General features: G+C 43.3%; 1 protein-coding gene across 1 annotated transcript in view; it reads left to right on the top strand.

Moving 5' to 3' along the window:
* The window catches only part of GLP2R (glucagon like peptide 2 receptor), a 63,922-nt gene that overhangs the window by 31,515 nt on the left and 14,257 nt on the right, over positions 1-18,150 (top strand). The window contains exons 9-10 of the mRNA XM_033089098.1: positions 1,016-1,085; positions 13,458-13,546. Coding sequence (XP_032944989.1) covers positions 1,016-1,085; positions 13,458-13,546 — 159 coding nt within the window. The remainder of the gene's footprint in view (positions 1-1,015; positions 1,086-13,457; positions 13,547-18,150) is intronic.

The following is an 18,150-nucleotide window of genomic DNA, read 5'->3' as shown; positions in this document are numbered from 1 at the left end:
TAGAATATACTTAGGAATGTAGATAAAATAATCAAAACTTATGCTTATAGTAATTAGTTTACTAATTTACTTACATATGCTAATTAGCACAAAATTAGCATAAAAATTCGGTGCATACATATATGTAAGGATATAGGTGCAAGAATGGTTATTGCATTGTCATCCACAGTGAGGGGGAGAAAAAGCAAAACAAAATGGGTGAAAGTGATGAAAAGGTACAAACTTACAGTTATAAATAAATAAGTCCTGGAGAAGTAATGTACAGCATGGTGACTGTAGTTAATAATACTATATTGTATATTTGAAAGTTGCCAAGAGGGGGAGTCTTAAAATTTCTCATCACAAGAAAAACAATTTATGACTACGTGTGGTGATGGATGTTAACTAAACTTATTGTGATGATCATTTCACAACATATTTGTGTATTGAGTCATTATGTTGTACCTGTATAAATATAATGATATATGTCAATTATGTCTCAGTTTATAAAATAAAACCAAAAACCTCTAGCCAAACAAAAACCCTGAACATCCATCAATAGGGAATCAATGAACAAATTGCAGCATACCTGTATTGTAGAATATTATGAGACTACTGAGAAAATGGATTAGTTCTATAGCTTTTGGTTTCTAGGACTGAATTTCAACAGCATGTTGTTAAGCCTGTTGTTGAATAATGTATATTATGTGATCCCATTTTTGTCCTCCAAATAATCACCAGCAAAATGTCCCCTATATAATTAACAATTTACATTTGTATGAACATGAAGAAAAGTGTGTAAGGATACACATCACGCTGTTAGCACTGAGGAGCACTTTAATTGTAAGAAAAGTCAGGAGTACCGTACAAATAGGAAGGGATTTGAGTTCTCCCCCTTCTCTTCCACTTCTCAGGAGAACAATGGTTGGAAAGTAAATCTTGAGTGTGAGTATCCTTCTTCCAGATGGCATGATGCTTTTACATTTGACCTTACCTCAATTCTAAGTCTTCTTCTACTGCCTGCTCTTTGTTGTAGGTGCTGGGGAACCAACGGGAATAAGAAAATCTGGTGGATCATCCGAGGACCCATGCTGCTTTGTGTGGCAGTAAGGACCATCCCACCCACCCTTTTTCCTCTCTGAGCTCAGCAGCTGTGGAGGACTCCACCCCTACCCTTACCCCCAACCCCCTCCTGCCCCCACCTAATCCTCTGGCTCAGAATGAGCCTGGGCCAGATTCCTTGAGAAGGAGATGCTGAGCTGTAAGTAAGATCTGCTGAATGAGAAGAACAAGTTAGGAACTTCTCTTGTTCTGGTTCAAGACCTAAATTCAAGGTGATACTACAAGCCTCCTTCTCTTTGGGTCTTGAAACTATGTATAAAAACCTGTAGTCAGCTCAGTGACCCTGTATTGAATGGCTGTGATGTGTACAAGGCCCTGGGGATACAGGCACCTTCAGTCATGGATCAGCCCAGGGATAGCAAAGCTATTGACTTGGATTTTAATACCATTAGCGATGTTAGGGGTGTTGCGGGGGGAGGAGAGACTAAGGAAGATTCTTTTAGAGGAGCAAAACATATAATCAATATAACCCAAAGATGTGATGGGGGTTAGAGTCAGGAGATAACGTTACTCTGAGGTCCTGAGAAGGAAGGGCCTTTATTCCACATGCCCCAGAATTTGGGGGCTGGGAAGGGACTGCTTAACCCAGAGTCTTAAAACTCCTTTAGATAATAGTGTGTGAGAATGAAATCTGCCCAGTAACCTGGGGGAAGGGACAGGAAGTTAGCACCCTGTTGGAAGAATTAACAAGATCCTGAAGGAAGGAAGTCTTTCCATCTAGATGTAGGGTCATCCCTTCTGGATGCTCACCAGCCAGGCACTGCCATCCGTGCTCTGTCCACTCTCTTTTCTGAGAGATTGTTGGGCATTCAATTTTTGCCATTTTATGTAAATAATATGTTTGTGGTTTTATGAAAGAAAACGCTGTTTTTATGAAAGAAAAGGCTTGTTTCACAAGATTGTTTTAAGCTTGTACAGAATGTCAATATTTTTCCATGATAGAAGGCAACTCTGCCCAGACCCGGGTGTGACTGGGAGGGCAAAACATTTGGAAAAATGGCAGCAAAACCGAGTGCAGAGATGCTCTTGATGACTGTGAGGCCTGCATCACAACTACCCTGAGTGGTGGCACGTGTGCTCCTGGTTATCTCCCCTCTGGCCCTTCCATGCATAACTGAGAGTGAGTGCTCAAAGTGAAACCCGACCACGTACATCCCAAGTGTGGCATCGTGAACCCTGCCTCACCCCGACCCTGTCTCTCACTTGTCCACAATCTTCTCCTCTCCATCCACACTGCCCAGCTGTGATCCCAGCAAACACCTCCTGGCCAGGCACCTCCATGACTGTCCAGTCACATGTATTGTGTGACTCCTACATCCCAGCACCATTCTAAATACTTTGTGTATATATACTCATTTAATCTTCCCAACAAACCCCAGAAGTAGGTGCCAATTTTGTTTCTTTTATTGGTGAGGACACTGAGAAGATAAGAAGTTACTTGGCTAAAGTCACAGAGCCAGTAAGTGGGGTCACCGGATCTCAGCCCAAAGGGTCTGACTGAATGGCATTGAGACTTTAAACCACAACACTGTGCTGCTGCCCCACAAATATTTATAGCCTTCAGCCCAGGTGCCTGGAGTACTGACCGCTGCAGGCTTTTCCTGCGTTAGTACTTTGCTTCAGATACTCCTTGGATTTGAGCTCCTTCTCTCTGCCACCTTGTCCGCCTGGCCACTGGCCCTGAACACCCACCGCACACAAGTAGAAATGGTCGCACTCTTTCATGCCCTTCCAGAATCCTGTACAGAGTTTTGCTACAGCCCCTGAAATGTTTTATTGTAAGCAGTTGTCTAAAACCTGTCTCTGTGACTGTAAGCCTCATGTTCTATTCATCCAAGCTTTCAGCCCAGCCATAACGCAGGCTCTCCATAAACTTATTCAGTGAATGCTTGTGACACACACTGGACACTGGAAGGTTCTCACTAACCAGACAGAGTAAATCAGGATGGAGGCCAGCAGGCTCTCCCTAGGATGGAACTCAGGCTCACTCCAGCTGGACCCCTAATTTATCCTGCAGTCTTCTAGAGGCTTCATCAATGGTTCTCAGTCTTGGTTGCTCTTGGAATCACTTGGGTGTTTTTTGCTTGGGTTTCACCCCCAGAGATTTGAATTTCATTGATCTCAGATGTAGCCTCAGGATCCTAATATACAGCAAGAATTGAGAACATTTTTTTACACTCTTACTGCTGAAAGTATAGTCACCTGAGTGCTTGTTATAAATCCAGGTTCTCAGGCCTCGCTCCAGACCTGCTGAATCAGAATCTGCATTGTGTCAAGATTCCCAGGCTTCAGGTGCTCATGAAAGTCTGTGAAGCTCTTTGTCCACACACCAGTGGGTCTCAAAGCTGGCTGTGTATTAGAAACTTCACAGTGGCTCATACCCATGTTCAAGGATTACAGCAGAAATTCTGGAGGTAGGACCTAGGCAGTTGCAGTTTTTAAAGCTTCTAAGGGATTCAAATGAATGGCCAAGGCAGGAACCACTGCTCTGGATCTCTCTGCTTGGCCATCCATGGCTGAATGATCTCTGTGCTAGTTTCTTCTGGTGTTTTTCAGTTCCTGGAGCCACATTCTGTCCTACCAGGACAAGGGAACGTGCTTTATCTTCTCATCTTGCACAAAATAACCTTCACATGCTGTTGCTTCTACAACTCCAGTCATGGCCAGCTCCACAGAAATGGACACAGTCACTTCAGCTCACTCATCCTCCCATCCATGCTTTCTCCTCCTCTTCTTGCCCCACCCAGTGAATGACACCACCATCCACCTAGCAGCCATCCAAGCCAGAAACCTTCTTCTTCCCTGCAATATCCACTCAGACTTCAAGTCTTAGCAATTCTTCCTCTAAAGATCTCTCCAAGCTGTCTCCTTTTCCTTAATCCCACTCTTCTGCAGTCTGTTGGGATTTCTTGTGCAGACTTCTTCAAAAACCTCCTATTGGGTCTCCTTTTTTTCATTCTTGCCCCTGGAAATCCATCCTCTGTATTGCAACGAGAGTGGTCTTCCTTGAGCAAAATTTGACTATGTCTCTGTTCTGTCTGCGACTTTTTAATGGCTCCTTATGGCCCTCAGGCTTGTTCTAAACTCCTGAGTGTGGTAAGAATTGTCATTCCCTGCCTAGCAATCTCACCACAAGCACCCATGCTGTGTTTATATGGAAAAATTCACAGTTTCCTAAATCCATCCTGGTGTTTCACTCCTCTCATATTTTACACACCTTGTCCCTGTGCCTGGAATGCTCCTCTGATGGTTTTGAATCTTGCATTTAAATCTTTATTCCATTTTGAGTTTATTCTTGTATATGGAGTAAGAAGGTGGTCCAGTTTCCTGTTTTACATGTATCTGTTCAGTTTCCCCAGCACTATTTATTGAATAGACTGTTTTTACCTCATTGTATATCCTTGTTTCTTTTGTCACAGATTAAATGACCATATAGGTAGGCATGGGTTTATTTTTGGGCTCGTTATTCTGTTCCATTGATTTATATGTCTGTTTTTAGGTCAATATCATGCATTGTGGATTACTACGGCCTTGTAGTATAGTTTGATATCAGGTAGCATGATACCTCCAGCTTTGTTCTTCTTTCTGTTTTTCCCCCCTTTCTTCCACCTCCCCCCTTCCCCACTCTGGCTCAAGCCATTGTTTTTCAGCCCAGTTGTGTAGGACACAGCTCCCTGGCCCATGCTGGTATTTTGAGCCTTGCCCCATTGAGTATGATGTTAGCTGTGGGTTTATCATATATGGCCTTTATTATGTTGAGATATGTTCCCTCTATTCTCACTTTGTTGAGAGTTTTTATCTTAAATGGGTGCTGGATTTTGTCAAATGCTTTTTCTGCATCTGTGGATATGATCAAATGGTTTTTATCTTTCATTTTGTTTATGCAGTGTATCACATTAATTGATTTGTGGATATTGAACCAAACTTGTATACCAGGAATAAATCCCACTTGGTTGTGGTGCATGATCTTTTTAATGTATTGCTGAATTCAGTTTGCTAATATTTTGTTGAAATTTTTTGCATCTATGTTCATCAGGGATATTGGCCTATAGTTTTCTTTTTTTGGTAATGTCTTTGTCTGGTTTTGGAATCAAGTAATGGTGGCCTCATAAAATGTGTTTGGGAGCCTTCCCTCCTCTTGGATTTTTTGGAATAGTCTGAGGAGAATAGGTGTTAATTCTTTTTTGAATGTTTGGTAAAATTCACCTGTGAAGCCATCTGGTCCACAACTTTTGTTTGTTGGGAGCTTGTTGATTACCGATTCAATTTCATTAGTAGTAATTGGTTGGTTCAGATTTTCTGTTTCTTCTTCATTCAGTCTTGGAAGATTGTATGTTTCTAAGATTTTATCTATTTCTTCCAGATTGTTCAATTTGTTGGCATATAAATGTTCATAACATTTTCCCATAATCATTTGCATTTCTCTGCTGTCAGTTGTCACATCTCTTCCATATCTAATTTTATTTATTTGGGTCCATTCTCTTTTTTTCTTGATGAGTCTCATTAAAGGTTTATCAATTTTATTTATCTTTTCAAAGAACCACCTCTTAGTTTCACTAATCTTTTGCGTTTTTTTAATCCTCTATTTTGTTTATTTCTCCTCTGATCTTTATTATTTCCTTTCTTTTACTCAGTTTCGGCTTTGTTTGTTGATGTTTTTTGTTTTTGTTTTTTTCAGTTCCCTTAGGTGTAAAATTAGATTGTTTGAGGATTTTCTTGATTCTTGAGGTAGGCCTGCATTGCTATGAATTTCCATCCTAGGACTGCTTTCTCTGTATCCCATAGATTTGGGGCCATTATGTTTTCATTTTCATTTGTCTCAAGGTATCTTCTGAGTTCTTCCTTGATCTCATTGTTAATCAATTCATTGTTTAGTAGCATGTTATTTAGCCTCTATGTGTTTTTTTAGGGATTTTTTTTTTTGTAATTGATTTCTAGTTTCACACCATTATGGTCAGAGAGGATGATCAATATGACTCAATCTTCCTGAACTTATTGAGACTTGTTTTGTGGCCTAATATGTGATCTATTATGAAAAATGTTCCATGTGCCCTTGAAAAGAATGTATATTCTGCTACTTTGTGGTAGAATGCCCTAAAAATATCAATTAAATCCATCTGGTCTAGTGTGTCATTTAAGGCCACTGTTTCCTTGCTGATTTTCTGTCTGAAAGATCTGTCCATTGGTGTCAATGGGGTGTTAAAGTCCCTTAACATGATTGTCGATCCTTCTCTTTATGTTGGTCAATATTTGTTTTATGTATTTAGGTGCTCCTATGTTGGGTGCATAGATGTTTACTAGGGTTATGTCTCCTTGTTGGATTGATCCCTTTATCATTATGTAATGTCCTTCTTTGTCTCTTATTATAGTCTTCATTTTAAATTCTATTTCGTCTGATATAAGTATTTCTACCTCAGCTTTTTAAAAATTTCCATTTGCATAAAATATCTTTTTTCACCCCTTTACTTTCAGTCTATGTGTATCTTTCAGTCTGAGATGGGTCTCTTGTAGACAGTATATGTATGGGTCTTGTTTTCTTATCCATTCAGTTACCCTGTCTTTTGATTGGAGCATTTAATCCATTTACATTTAAAATGATTATTTACAGGTACATAGTGACTGACATTTTATTATTCATGTTTTTTATCTTCTTTTATTTGTTTGTTTTCCCTCTTCGTCTTCTTTTACTTATTTATTTATTTTTTTATTGGGGAATATTGGGAACAGTGTGTTTCTCCAGGGCCCATTAGCTCCAAGTCATTGTCTTTCAATCTAGTTGTGGAGGGCACAGCTCATCTCCAGTCCAGTCGCCGTTTTCAATCTTAGTTGTAGGGGACACAGTCCACCATCCCATGTGGGAATTGAGCCAGCAACCTTATTGTTAAGAGCTCGCGATCTTGACAATACCCACCAACTGAGCCATCTGCCTGCCCTTCCAGAAGCTCAGCGGCAGCTCGTTGTCTTCAATCTAGTTGTGGAGGGTGCAGCTCACTGGCCCATGTGGGAATCGAACCGACAACTCTGTTGTTCAGAACTCGCGTTCTAACCAACTGAGCCATCTGGCTGCCCCTCCCCCTTCTTCTTCTTAAAGAAGTCCCTTTAACGTTTCTTATAATACTGGCTTGTTTGTAATGAATTCCTTTAGCTTTTTCTTGTCTGCAAAGCACTTTATCTATCCTTCAATTTTAAACGATAGTCTCGCTGGGTAGATTAATCTTGGTTGTAGACCCTTGCTTTTTATCACTTTAATATTTCTTGCCACTCCATTCTGGCCTGCAAAGTTTCTGTTGAGAAATGAGCTGACAGTCTATGGAAGCTCCCTTGTAAGTAACTAATTGTCTTTCTCTTGCTGATTTTGAGATTCTCCCTTTGTCTTTAACCTTTGCCATTTTAATTGTGATTGGTGTGGGCCTGTTTGTGTTTAGCTTATTTGAGAGTCTGCACTTTCTGGCTTTGTAAGTCTATTTCCTTTGCCAAGTTAGGTAAGTTTTCAGTCATTATTTTTTCAGATAGGTTCTTGATCCTTTGCTCCCTCTTTTTTTTCTGGTACTCCTACGATGTGAATGTTTTTATGCCTGATGTTGTCCCAGAGGTCTCTTAAACTATCTTTTTTAAAAATTCTTTTTTGTTATTGTTGTTGTTTAAATTGGGTGTTTTCTGCTACTTTGTCTTCTACATTGCTGATTCGATCTTCTGTTTCATCTAATCTGCTGCTGATTCCTTCTACTGTATTCTTCATTTCAGTTATTGTATTCTTTATTTTTGACTTTTTTTATGGTTTCTATATCCTACTTTGTGCTTACTTTCTCTTTGCTGAAATTCTCACTGAGTTCCTTAAGCATTCTTATAACCAGTGTTTTCAACTCTGTCTCTGGTAGGTTGGTTGCCTCCATTTCACTTAGTTTTTTTTCTCGCGTTTTCTCCTTTTTTATTTGGGTCATGTTTCTTTGTTTCCTCATTTTGGCTGCTTCTCTGTGTTTGCTTCTATGTGTGAGGTAAATCTCCTGTGTCTCTCAGTCTTTGCAGGGTTGTCTTATGTAGTAAGTGTCCTATGTGGTCCAGTGGTGCAGTTTCTCTGATCACCTGTGCTGTGAGTTCTAGGAGTGTCCCTTGTGTGTGCTGTGTGTATTCTCCTGTTGTAGTTGAGTCTTGACGACTTTTGGCATGTGAGTGGGTGGATTGACTCTCAGGCTGACTGGTCGTGAGGATTGGCTATGCCCACAGTATATGAGCTGCTGTGTGGGGCTCACCCTTCAGAGAGGGATCTGCCCTAGTGGGCTCTTGTGCTTGTTGAGACCACCCTTTCGGTGCGCCACTAGTAGGGCTATTCAGGCAGTACTCTGATGTGGTCTAAAGCTGGCCTCTGGGTGTGTTATTTCTGGTGCCTCTTGGAAGGGGCTTCATGCAGGCTAATTTCAGCCTCGCTATGACTGGCCTGGGGCTACCTAGTAGGAGCTACAAAGCTATATGTGGCTGGTTGTGCCTGTGCTGAACCTGGGGCTGTGTGGGAGTGGCCTGTGAACCGAGGCTGGCTGCCACCAGTATCAGGCCGGGGGCAGCTTAGCAAAGGAACACTAGGCCTGTTGCCACCTGCTGGCTGCTCTTAAGGCTCAGCTGCTGAAAGAGCCTTCTTAGGTGCACAGGCCAGGAAGGTTAACCTGGTGCTGACAGTGCTCCCAGCGATGTTGCCTGAGTTGGGTGGGATGGGGGAGTCAGTAGGGTGGGACTGATCATTTTCACAAAGTTAACACAGGCTCAGTTCTTGTGCCACTGCTGAGCCTGTGGCCACTTTGCAAAACACTCAGAGAACACAGCGGGCAGCCACCACTCACCTGGGGCCTGCAGATCCCCAAGAGCCATCCAAGAAAGGCTGTAGTGCAAGTAGTGGCTGACCGAAAGTTTCCCAGTATGCCGAGGCTTCCATAGTTTGCAGGGCCGGGCTGGTGGCCCACGGGCTGAAAGTACCCCCAGTGATTCCAAACTAGCTGGGCAGGGCGGGGTCCCAGGGAGTTCACCCAGCAAATGCCGTCTCAGATTTGGCCTTGTGGGGTAGGGCTCGACACAGGAAAGATCACATCCACCTGTGGGCTACATGTGAAGTGGGCTCCTCATGTAGCCCTTGCCCTGAAGCCACAAACTCAGTCTTTCTCTGTGTGTCTCTGGCTCCTCTTGAGCTGCTGCCCCTCTGCCAGAGCCCCGGGTAAGTGCTTGCAATCAAATGAGTCTGTGTGCAGACCCTTTAAGTGCATGTCTGGCTTTCCAGCCACCTTCTGTCTTACTGGGACTGATGGAATCCTTGCTGATTTTCACAGCCAGATGTTGTGAGTACTCCTCTTCCTGGCACAGGACTCCTGGGCTGGGGAATCTGGTGTGGGGCTGGGACCCCTCACTCTTCAGGGGGCACCTCCACCACCAAGGTGTCCCTCCCAGTGCCCAACCACTACCTGTGGGTTTGTGGTCAGTACATTTCATGTCTCTGCCCCTCCAACCAGTCTCGATGTAGCCTTTTGTTTATATCCTTCGTTATAGGGATCCTGTTCTGCTAGTCTTCAGATGATTCTAGAGGTTGATTGTTCTATAATTCAGTTGTGATTTTAATGTGGTCATAAAAGGTGGCAGGCATAGCGTTTATTTATTCCACCATCTTGACTTCTCCTCACCTTCATTCACTCTTGTTGAGTCTTCTCTGACAACCCCAGAACCTGACAAAGCTGAGAAATTAGTAAAATTAGTCTTCACTGGTTTTGTCCCTTCTTAGGTCCTCTTCCTCACCAGGAACTCAGGGTATTTCTATTGCTTGGGTTTCCCCAGACATCTCCTCACTACATACTCCCTTCCTCTGAAGAGTTACAGTGGGAATTTCCCCATACCCTGGATTTTCCCACGTCATCAAAACTTAACTTTGCTGCATCGCATCGTCTGCTTTCCATGGCGAAAGTAAGTCAGATCATAGGTATTTATTGAATTCTTCATTTTCGTAAAAAATAAATGAATGAGAGATAGAGAAAGAGCTCCTTCCCTTCTTTCCTAATTACCCCTTACCCTTCCAGCAGTGCTCTTGGGGATAGAGTGTTTTAACCCAATGGAGTAGTTCTAAAGGTAGGTATTTTAGTCCACACAGCAGGTCAGAGGAGTTTGGGGACAGATGAACCCCCACCATACTGGCAATCACCGCTGCCAACCTGTAGGCACATATCTGATCACAGGAGCTGGGGTACCAATGAAGTGTTACCAAGAATATTACATCTGATAACGCCTTCTGTACCATCTAGGGTGTAAAGGGAGCCGTATATGTTTGGGGTCCTAAGCAACGCCCTTCTGGTCTCAGAATCCAAGAGGAGTTGACTGGGTACTTGAAAAATTTCCTCATTCAAAATTTCCCTTCCTGCTTGTGCACAAATGATGAATAGCACCATCCAAATATGATTGCTGACTTTTGTCTTCTGGGAAGCCTAGGACAGGGCTCCGTGGTAAACCAGGCTGATGTTTCATTCCATGGCAGTCAAGAAATGTTTCCTCCTAATGGCCCATTTGTTGACGCTTATTTTCTACTGTCTGGTCTCTGGAAGACACAAAGAACAGCGAATCAACATGCTGTTTATTAGAACCCTTCATTTCTTAGGAGACAGTTCTGACTGAAATTAGTTGGTTGAAATATGTGCCTTTCTTCCTGTGAAGCTTACTATGTAAGAAAAATACCCAAGTTCAACAAATCACTAAGCCAAGGACACAAGGTTTTCTCTTTGTGATGGAAAACAGATATCCCATTAAAAGGGATAAATTACTTGGTTACACTTTGTGTTTAAGTGTTCTGTTACTAAATATTCTTTGGCTGGGAATCTCTATCATTCCTGTTGGCTTGTGGGTTGGATAAATAGCCTCTTGCCTAAAACCCTAGTCTTTAATTTAAGCATTGATTCTCCAGAAGCCATCAAGGCAAGTCATAACAGGTATATGTGTATTCTGCACCTTGTGTTTCAATATGTAAAGGGTTTTGTTTCTGGACAGAAACATTAGCACTGTGTTGGCTTAACGTCTGTAGAGACTACTCCATTGTCATCTGATCGCTGCCTCAATCAGCTCTTTCTCCGTTGCATAGAGGCATGTTTAAGTCTTTTTCATTTTAAAAACAATGGTGAAACCCTTTTTCCATCCCTGCAAATAAAAATGGGGAGACATTATTTCTATTCTGCATCCCTTGTCAACTACTGTTATGTCATTCTGCTTCATTTCTCAGCCAAGCCTCTTACACGTGGTCTGTACTGGCTGTCTCCCGTCTTCGGTGTTTCATTCATAAAACAAAGTACTGCAGTCTGGCTTGTGCTTCCTCCTGAATTGCATCTTTTCTTGGTGAGCTCCTTATTGCTAAATGCTGTCTTATTTTCTTAAATTTTGTGTAGCATTTAAACCTCTTAAAATTCTTCCTATCATGAACTACCAGGATACCATTTCCTTGTATTCACTCCAACTGCACTAGCTACCCTTCCTCGATCTCCTTCGTTATCTCTACTTCCTCTACCTTTCCCTTTGTTACAAGGTGGTTCTCTTAACCCTCTTTTTCTCCCTGTCTACACATTGTCCCTCGACAATCTTGCCTACTCCATTGGCCCCATACTCTAATTAGGACCTTTCTGCTCAGGTCCAGAAATAAATAGCTCACTGCTTTGGGACGTCTTTTGCATCCAAAGTTGCTGGACTCCTCCCCTTTCTCTCTCCCATGCTCTTCCTCCTCCATGTGGTACTCTCTTGGTGAATGGCACTACCACACATTTGAGATCTACCGATAAACTTTGGGGTCATCTTTGAACCCCACATCCAACAAAAAGTAACAAAAGTCATTTGACTCAAATTCCTTACTGATTTTGAATCCATCTCCATCACTGACGTACGAGGGCTGTTGCTTTACTCCACTTCTCCATCATCCAACCCCAGGAACTCTGAAACTTGTCTCCCTCCTCCAGTCTTGGCTTTATCCAACCATCCTCCACACTCCTACTAAAATGACCTTCCTGAAATGCAGAGATACATATCTGATCAGGTCAATTGCCTGCTTAAAATCCATCACGGGTTCTCCATTGCTTTCAGAAGGTAACCCAAGCTCCTTAGTATGACCAGGAAAGGCACTGCAGGAAGTGGTCCTCCCTTTTCCCTCAGTATCACTTCTCACAAGCCTTGTTCTCATTCTCCAAGCCCTACCACACTCAACCACTCTCTCTTCTACTTCTCATGTTGGCTCATGAGGTGGCTGTCAAGATGTTGGCCAGGGCTGCAGCCATCTGAAGACTTGACTAGGGCTAGAAGATCAGTTTCCAAGGTGGCTCACACACATGGCTGTCAAGTGGTGCTGGTTATTGGTAGGATTCAGTTCCCCCATGTGGATCTCTCGATAGGTTGCTTGAGTGTTCTCACAACATGGCAGTTGGCTTTCCCCAGAGTAAGCAATGGGAGAAAGTGGAAGAGGGGAGAGAGGGAGAAAGAAACAGATGGAAGTCATCTTATTGAGGATCTATACTTAGAAGTCACATAGCATTACTTTCACCATATATTTTTCATTAGAAGCAAATAACGAAATCTAGCTCACATTCTAGAGGAAAGGGGGAAATTAGCCTCTGCCTTTTGAAGGGAGAGATGTCAAAGACTTTGAAGACACATTTTAAAATTTCTACCAATGCTGACAATGAAGAGCTGAATTTTCCCAGTCCATGACCATTGTGGAAAGTAGTCTAGGGAGTGGAGAACATGTGCTTTCCAGTGAATCCCGTGGCAGCAACAGGACCTCAAGTTAGACACTAATAGGTTGGCGTTCTTTACAGAAGGGAGGTAGCGTGGCATTCTGTTTAAATGAAGGGAAGGTTGTAATCAGATAAATCTGGATTTAATTACCAGCTCAGTCACTAACTGTGTAACCTTGAGAATGGTACTTATCTCCTCTGTGCCTCTGTTTTTTCGTTGTATCATGGCATAAAAACGGGGGGGCTTCCTCAGAGGGTTGCTGTGAGGACTAAATAAAATAATGTATGGAAAGCTAGCCCAATGCTTGGCATGGTGAGTACCCAATAAATGTTAGTTAATAATAATAATGTAAAAGTCCATCTGCCTTTCCCAGATGACAGCAGTGATGAACATTTCTGGGGCAGGAGAATAAACTAAATGACATTCCAGGATCCTTTCCAGGCTCTCAGTTGAAATGGCCTTAGGGAGAGTGGGGATCCCTACAAGCACTTACTACCTGACTGGCTGCCTGCCAAATCACACCTGGTTTACATGGACAAGGATCTGATGGGGAGGCCCAGGGTGACCTCGATATTCATCGCCATATGGAGTCCATCACTTACCCACATCTGCTTTTTCTCAAGGTCAATTTCTTCATCTTCCTGAAAATTCTCAAGCTTCTCATTTCTAAGCTCAAAGCCCATCAAATGTGCTTCAGAGATTATAAATACAGGTGAGTGCTCTGAGGTCAGTACCCAATAGTTTAAGATTGTTTTGACCCTTTCTAGTTGTTCTGGCGAATGTCCTGGGAAGGGGAGAATGAGTTGCACCAGTATGTTTATCTTTTAAGACAAGGGTATCAGGGAGAGTCCCTCTGAAGAAGGGTCGTAGGATCATGTAGCGCTTTTGCCGATGGTGAGGACCTTCTGGCCCCATGAAGATAAAGTAAGTGGTGAGTAATCAAGGGCACACACATTCCCCCGGGAGGAAACTAAAATGCTCCTAAGAATGAGGTTTACAGGGAAAGGAAAGAGGCATGTGCAGGAAGTTCGATAGTTGCCTTCCTTTGGGAGGAATTTGAGATAACAAAATACAAGACATATTCATAACTCAGAAGAGAATATTTGGTATTTTTGAGACCTTGAAAGATAAGACCACAAACTTTTGGAGTCCAAGGAAATACATTCTTCACACCGTCATGCTTTCTTTGTGACTTGCCTTTGCTGTGTCCATCTTGCTTTCCAGTGACCATAATCCCAGTTCACACAATCAGATTATAAGTCTTTATGGAGATGTGCAATGCTGTAAATACAAATGAACGAATGAATGAACCGATAAATCAATGAATGACATAAATGGATCCCTCTTTCCTTTTTCAGTTAGTCTTTACTATCTGTGGGATGTGTTTACTTCAGCAGGCTTTTGGAAAAGGAGTGTTTTAACCTAAAAGAGTAGCTCTAAGGGTAAGCCTTTTAGTCCACATGGCAGGACAGAGGCAGGGGTGTGAGTGAGAATAGCTATAGCTCTGTTTCTCACTCTCTCTAAGCCAGAATGGGGCCTGACCCAGGTGTGCTGGGAAGGTAGTTTTTCCATTGATCTGACTAACACCTAATGAATACCTACAAGATGCCCGACATTGTGCTTGGAACAAAAGGTAAATATGAAGTGGGCCCTGTCTGCAAGGGGCACACATTCTAACTCGCCAAGGACTGGGGTATTGGTGTGGAAGGCAAGTTAGGAAGGCTGATGCTGGCCGTGACCCCAGGCTCACCGACTAACCTTGGGCAAGTTGATTGGCCTTTCTGGGCCTGTTTTTTCATGTGTCAAGTAGGAGCACCACACCAGACTCACCTCCTGCTTGTTATGAGGATAAAAGGAGGTCACAGATACAGGTGTCCCAATCTAATCAGAAGTGGTGGGTGGTATTTGCCCAGGATCTGGACCCCAAATTCTATCTACTTAAAACCCTCACTCCCTCCAGGAGGCCAGAAGGATAAACATGCACAGTTCAGGACTGGGCAAAAATATACTGTAGTTGGCCCAAATATTTTGCAAACACCCCTAGCCATGGGCCATTTGGGCTGGCCTAGATCACAAGGAGCCTCACTGTCTTTCATGGCACCTGTGATTGAGCCCCCAAGTGGCTGACAGTTTCTTAGGCCCTGTGTCCAAGGCTTAGCCTCTCTAACACTCTCTGAGGGTAGAGGTCCAAGGCCAAGAGTAGAGCTGCTGTAGTCTACCCTGTGTGAGTCTATTCTGGAAGGGCTGTCCTCTCACTAACCAGATGTGGGGGAAACCCAGGAACCCTGGAAACCCAGCAGAGAACAGCACACCCAGAAGACAGAAACAGAATGCAGACAAATGCCAAGGCACCACTATCCATGCAGACCGAGAGCTTAAACCCTTTTACTTTGTGACCCCAAAGCCCACCGTGTACCACTTGGTCTCCTAATGCTCCAGACCCACAGCAGCTCTTATAATAGCTTTCCATCCTGGCCACTCCTAAGCATCTCCTGACAGCCAGCGAAAAGCACACACTGGCCAGCCCTCCACTGGGTATTCTGACTCAGGGTAAGGCATGGAGCCCTACCGCGTGGACTACTTACAAGTCAAAATCTCCAGGAGATTCTGATACACAGCCAGAGTAGGAGACCACTAGAATAGATGCCCTAGAGAATAAGGTATGGAATTTTCTGGTGAGGCCATGGAAAATGTGTTTCTAAACAGTCTTTATATCCATTTTCCAAGGGATAACTTTTGATTTATCCAAGATAGTGGTTTCCAAACTTTTCTGATCATGCATCTCTATCAGTAAAGAAATTTTGAGATGGACGTTCATCATATGTACACATGGTCTGCTGAACTAATATATACATTATAACATACACCAAAAAACAGAAAATTATAAAGTACAGATACAGATAACATATTTCGAACTTCTATCTTTTTATAATATTTTCTTCCAATACAAATGGATCACCTTGCATAGCCCCGGAGCGTGTGTGCACACCCCAATGATCTAGGGAAGAGTAAATCAAGATACTGGGGAAACCCTCATGGCTGAACAATGATTTAAGATGGCTATTTAGGGGAGAAAAAGAGTAACCTGCCTGGCATACGCAATGTGTCTGAAAACTTCTTTTTCCTTTCCCCCATATTTGTATGAGGAATAGCTTGAAAAGAGGAACCTGGGTACATGCTTACCTGGATGCCTCCCAGGCTGACACACCTCATCTTGGCGAGTTCACCACCACCTGGGGACTGTATTGGGGAACTCTGAGTGTTCCAAAGTGGCTGAGACTTTGAAGGGCTGACTGATGCCAACTTAACTCACAAGAGACTAATGTATAAACCAGACTATACAAGTATTCATTCTTAGAGACTATGGAAGGTGTGGGTGGGGCAGGGGTTCCTTCTAGTAACTTCAGTCCTCATGAAGTTGACACCAGAAGATCCAGAAATACAAAGTGGTCACCTGAATGTTGTTGGTGATCACGTTGTCAAGTAGAGTGACTGGCGATGAAGGATCCTTGACAGTGGCCTAAGAAACCACCACTGTCCTGTGGTGCCACCTGCCTGGCGAGTGAGGGAGGTTCATTTCCCAGAGTCTCCACAGGTAGGGCTGGATAAGTACTGAGAACTTCCTGCTCCTTTGTGATACTTGCTGCCATTTTAGTTGGCCATCTGATTTCCATTTACTGACTGTGGGGACAGAATCCCAGAGAGCAGTTTCCAGGCTCTCGGCTTCCCGTGGGGAGGTGCTGGCTGGGGTAGTGAATGATCATCAACTGTGATTGGCTGGCAGGTTAGCCAATTGGCTACTGATGTAACTGCAGGGCTGCGTTGATTGGTTGGTTGGTTGGCAGGCAGAGAAGTGAATAGCGGACTGCAGATCTGAGGCTACTACTGCATGTGTCTCGCCCGGCTGCCAGAGAGAATACAGTGGTATGACTCCCCTATCTACGGCTCCGTGGGTGTTCTTTTTTGGCCTAGCCATGTCCTGCGTTCTTATGTGGGGAGTGGGACCAGAGGCCCCGCAGGCCACCCCGCACGACACTGACTCTTTCTCCATGCAGAGTACAACACAATTGATTTGCTAGTGCTTATTAATTAGCAAAACATCAGGGCCTTGTCTCTCAGAACACACCCAGGCCACCTTATTTTACTCCCTGGTGAGTCCTACAGCAGCGATGAGTGCACTTGCCCATTTTTCTCTCCAAGCAGTGCAACCTCCCTTATTTCCAAGTTCTGGGAGGGCTGCTTCCCGTCACCTCCATGGGTCATCAGCACCCCCGGCTCACACTGTGCCCTTCCACATTGGGAGGGTCTCCTCTTCCACACCTCCCTCCATGCTTGTTTTCCATTAGAGCCCTCTGCTAGGGTAAGGAGGAGGGAACAATGGATCTAGTGCATTTTTGTCCAAACTCTGGTAAGAACAGGCATGTCTCCAACTTTCCCAGATTTTGAGAACTTTCAGAACATAGCTCTCAAGATTTGGTCCCCTTCCAGGAGTCTATTTTAGGAAAGTTTAAATTAAGCACATGTAGGCCTTGCCAAAAAGGCAAATAGCTAGGAACTGGAGAACCTTCTGTAGTCCTAGCCCTCGCCCCTGGGCTTCCACCACTGAAGAGGAAGAAACTGTCACCGGACCATCTGTCTGGCCTGGAGAGGGACAGCTGGCCAAGCTTGAGGGAGAGCAATGGCCCTGGAATGCAACTGACACCGCAGACCCTCAGCGTGGATGGAGCTCTCTGTTCTTTGTGGTTCCAGCACCAAGGCGGTTCACTTGCTCTAGATAAAAGGTCTTAACTGTCTATGCAATGTGTGGGGCAGAGCTCTTAATGAATTTATAAAGGCAAATCATTTCTTTTTTTTTTTCTTTTTTTTTTTTTTAGAGTAGATTGGAAAAACCTTTTTTTGGTATGTTGTATTATTTTTTTATTTTTTTTATTTAAATTTATTGGGGTGACAATTGTTATTAAAATTACATAGATTTCAGGTGTGCAATTCTATATCACATCATCTATAAATTACATTGTGTGTTCACCACCCAGAGTCAGTTCTCCTTCCATCACCGTATATTTGATCCTCCTTACCCTCATCTCCCACCCAAGGCAAATCATTTCTTAACATGCTAAACCCAGAGCTCTTTCCGAAAGGACTGTCTGGTTCTGGGCAACCAAAGATGAAAATGTCACAAATGGAAGAAAAATTGATCAAAATCATTGAGATCGTAAGCCACTTGAGGGCAGGGATGGCTTCTTTAAAAATAGGAATAGCTAAATTTTAGTGATCATTTATCATGTATCAGATATCATTTATTCTGTGAGTTTGCCA

The sequence above is a fragment of the Rhinolophus ferrumequinum genome, chromosome 21 (genome assembly GCF_004115265.2).
Source record: "Rhinolophus ferrumequinum isolate MPI-CBG mRhiFer1 chromosome 21, mRhiFer1_v1.p, whole genome shotgun sequence".
NCBI lineage: Eukaryota > Metazoa > Chordata > Mammalia > Chiroptera > Rhinolophidae > Rhinolophus > Rhinolophus ferrumequinum.
Note: the sequence above shows the minus strand (reverse complement) of the source record. Positions and strands in the feature narration are given on the sequence as shown.